Below are 3,721 nucleotides of genomic sequence, written 5' to 3'. Positions count from 1 at the left end.
TGTTTGTGTCATTTTGTGTCTCTTTGGGACAGTTTTGTCACGTTTTAGAAGTTTCTTCTATGTTTCGCTCTTTGTTTTAGTAGTTTTGTGTGTTTTGGGGACAGTTTTGTCTGTTTGTGTTAACTTTGTGTCGTTGTTTGTGCCTCTTTTTTTCTTGTTTTGTTTCATTTTTGTGCAATTTTTTCTCGCTGTGGTCATTTTGTGTCCTTTTTTTTTGTTGTTTTGTGTCATTTTGTGTCTCTTTAGGATGTTTTTTTTTCTCCTTTCTTTGGTTTCGTGTCTCGTTTTTCTCATTTTGTGTCTTTTTTTTTAACAAGTTGCTTCCATGTTTTCACGCTGAAATTTAACAACATGTGATCAGATCTGTACCAACAAGTCGAGGGAAACATTCAGTCAGTTCATTCTCATTGGATTTATTTGCAGAAAGCAGATTCTTAAAGTCGTTTGTCTTTTGAATGTCTAGTTTGTTTTGTTTTCTCCTCGTAGTCGGAGCCGGATGGAGTCAGAACCTGAACAGAACTCACTAAACCAACATCTCGGTGTGTCTTTTTCAGAACGGTCCAGTGAAGAAGGAGCGCTTCTCCTCCTCTTCGTCCTCCTTCACGCCCTCCTTCTCCTTCTCCTCGCGGCCCTTCATCTTCAGCCAGTCCTCCTCCTCCTCCTCCTCCTCGGTGGCTCCGGCCTCCTCGGCAGCTCCAGGACCGGCAGCCGGGGGCCTCCTCAGCGTGGGCCGGAGGTTAGCCATGGCCATGGAGCTCCACAGCCGCCCGTCTGGCTCCGCCCCCAGCCCGCCGCCGCCGCCACCGTCCTCCCCCGCTCCCCCGCTGCCCCCCAGGGTCAAAGGTCAGCTCACGTCTATGTTGTTTTAGCTTTTATGCAGATGATACACTTCAATGTTTTTGTCCTTTTGTGTCAGAAATCCTAAAATAAAAGCTGATATTCAAATAACAGCATCAGCAAATGAAGGTCGGCTACAGATGAAGGCCTTTAAAACACTCAGTAATGCTCAGTAAATTCAGCATAATGTACGTTTCTACAGCAGTGACATGATCAGTGGTCGTCACTCTGCTGATGCTGTTTACATTCACTTCAATAATACCGTCAGGCATGTTATCTTTACAAAAAAAAATCACCAAAATTACATCTTTTATCAGAGAAAGAAACTGTAAAATCAGAAATATTTGTAGAAGTTCAGCCTTCCGATGGTCCATGAACTACTCGTCTGTGATGTGCTGTTGTCAAAATGAACCAATCTTGGAATCATAATTTTTAATCACTTTATTCTACATGTCTCATTAAAAAAAATCCCCCCAAAATAAACCCTTTGCCGTAACCAGAGTCTGTAAAAGCCAAAAAATTCTGAGCTCCTCTACGCAGCCAGGCAGCCATGAGTGACTCGGCTGCGAGCAACACGTAGGTGACAAAAAATCAGGGACTTTTCAGCTGAACTGCAGGATGTGTTTCCACAGAGCAGAGACAAGACAAGAATGGAAACTCATGACAAATGCAAATAGTAAAATATCTATATTGTACCGTTTTTCCGTTGTTGGTGACACGTGTGGAAACTTGGAAAAAGAATGTACATGTTGAATTTATTTAAATAAATCAACTGTAATTTCTTTGCATGGTTCTGTTTCCATCGAGGTGCAGGACTTTATATCGCAGTGAGAAATGTGCCAGAAGCAGAAAAGGCCGTCCTGGGTTCAGATGGTTAAACAGCTGAACTCATACTGAACCTAAAAATGTCCTTTATAAAATCTCAATCTGCAAAATACACGTTTCTTTTAAAAATTTGCAAAAAAAAATAAGACGTGTCCACAGATTTTACCAACACCAGAGAAAATGGAGACTCTAGATAGTAATAATATTCAACTCTTTACATTTTTGTGTATTTTTCATGCTCTGTGTGCAGCTCAGCCTGAAATGATCATGAAATCTTGTCTTGTGACTGTTGGTCGCAGCTGAATCACTGATGGAGGCTCAGTTGAGGTTAGAAGCACAGAATTCTTGCAAACAGCTAATTTTTTGCATTTTTTTAAAGGAGACACATAGAATGAAATGATTTTTTAATGAAATATCTCATTTTCAAGCTCAGTTCTGATCGTTTTTCCGACAGAACAGATGAGTCGGTCAAAGACGATTGAGAAGAATCCAGTGCTTCTGTGTTTTTACAGCTCCTAGCTCTGATAAATGGTGTCGTTCTGGAGATTCTTTTGAAGATGACTCGACTTTTAAAGGCTTAAAACATTTACACTGGCACACGATCAAACAGAAACCTCGCTTCTTTCATTTAGTCTGCAAATAAAACTCTTTGCTCCTCCAGCTCCCAGCGTTCCTCCCCCGCCTCCCCCGGCTGGAGGGGAGGGTCTGGGGGAGGATGAGGAGGAGGCCGAGGTGTTCTTCAGCCTGACGGCCAACAGGAAGACGACTCCTCCGCCTCCCATCGCCGCCCGCAACAAGAGGAGCTGCTCCGAGTCCAGCAAGCTGGGTAAGGCCAGAGACACGCTGCCATTAGTCCGTCACGGCGACGCTGTTATTAACGCCGACGTGTCTCCGCAGATTATGGGATGCCGAGCAGCCCGAGGATCTACAGCGGCCCCGAGTCCTCCTTCAAGAAGTGCGTGTGAGTGTCTCGAGTTCAAACAGTGCGTCCAGGAGCAGGCCTGTGATTGGCTCAGGGGCGCGGTGATGTCACAGCCAAATACACGATAAAAACAGCAACGTGTTCACAAGCAGCTCAGCCTGTTAGCAGCTAAGACGGCCGACGTTTCACAGGATTATTAGTGTTTACTACACCTAAACTGCCTCTTTTATCTCTGACAGATGTTTTAATATGTTCTGAGGTCTTTTTTTAAAATGCAAAAACACGATTATCTGCTTCAACCGAGCTGTTTTTATCGTCACTTCTGCTGCTGAAGGCGTCTGTGAATCTTTCTGCTCCGCATCTCTCATTCACGAGTCACCGCAAAACATCAAAGTGTCCTGATTAAAAGTGGAAAATCACAATAAAATCAAAGCCTATGTTGGTCATAAATGGCACCGGGCCACACCAACGGGGCAGTTTTATGTAAAAAATATTATAAAAAAAGCTGAAGGACGCTGAAATGTTAATGAAAGGAAACCTTTTTCCAGTTCAACATGTCAAAGTGGGACATATAGAAAACAGCTGCAGGAACAAACGCCTCCACTCATTCGGCTGAATGTTAATTAAATCTTTTTCACTGCTATATAAAGTCACCTCGATGGAAACAGAATGAAGAAGGAGCGAGAAACGTCTTCTTTTATACAGATGGAATGATGGAAATCACATAAGAGGAAAAACGACAGAATTTCTTTATGTATTTTACAAAAAATATAAAAAACAAACAAACCTGGAATCAACGTGTCTGCAGGTTTTACCAACACTAGAAAAAAACAGAGAAGGCTCAACATACTGTACATATTTAACTATTTATGCTTTTAATGAGCTTCTACACTGAAAAATGAAGCCACGGTGAGGGAAAATGTGACGCGAGCAATGAAAAACTGGTGATACAAAATCTGAATTTGAAGCAGCAGAAAACAAAAAAACATATATATATATATGAAATAAATGTTTGTTTTATATAAATAAAGCAGCTTTTCTTTGGCTGAACTCGGACTTTAGTGACCTCTGGTGGACAGAAGCTGAACTACAGGTCAGATTTATAACAGTACAGATAATTAAATTCACTCATTCTCT

General features: G+C 42.0%; 1 protein-coding gene across 1 annotated transcript in view; it reads left to right on the top strand.

Moving 5' to 3' along the window:
- Positions 1-2,627, top strand: part of LOC103375275 (arf-GAP with SH3 domain, ANK repeat and PH domain-containing protein 1-like) — a 21,996-nt gene extending 19,369 nt beyond the window's left edge. The window contains exons 21-23 of the mRNA XM_008305503.1: positions 555-843; positions 2,324-2,488; positions 2,560-2,627. Of these exons, the coding sequence (XP_008303725.1) occupies positions 555-843; positions 2,324-2,488; positions 2,560-2,627 (522 nt within the window). The remainder of the gene's footprint in view (positions 1-554; positions 844-2,323; positions 2,489-2,559) is intronic.
- Positions 2,628-3,721: the final 1,094 nt, after the last annotated feature.

Source organism: Stegastes partitus, unplaced genomic scaffold (assembly GCF_000690725.1).
Source record: "Stegastes partitus isolate 25-593 unplaced genomic scaffold, Stegastes_partitus-1.0.2 Scaffold2526, whole genome shotgun sequence".
Classification (NCBI taxonomy): Eukaryota; Metazoa; Chordata; class Actinopteri; family Pomacentridae; genus Stegastes; species Stegastes partitus.
This window is presented reverse-complemented; position numbering and strand designations above follow the sequence as displayed.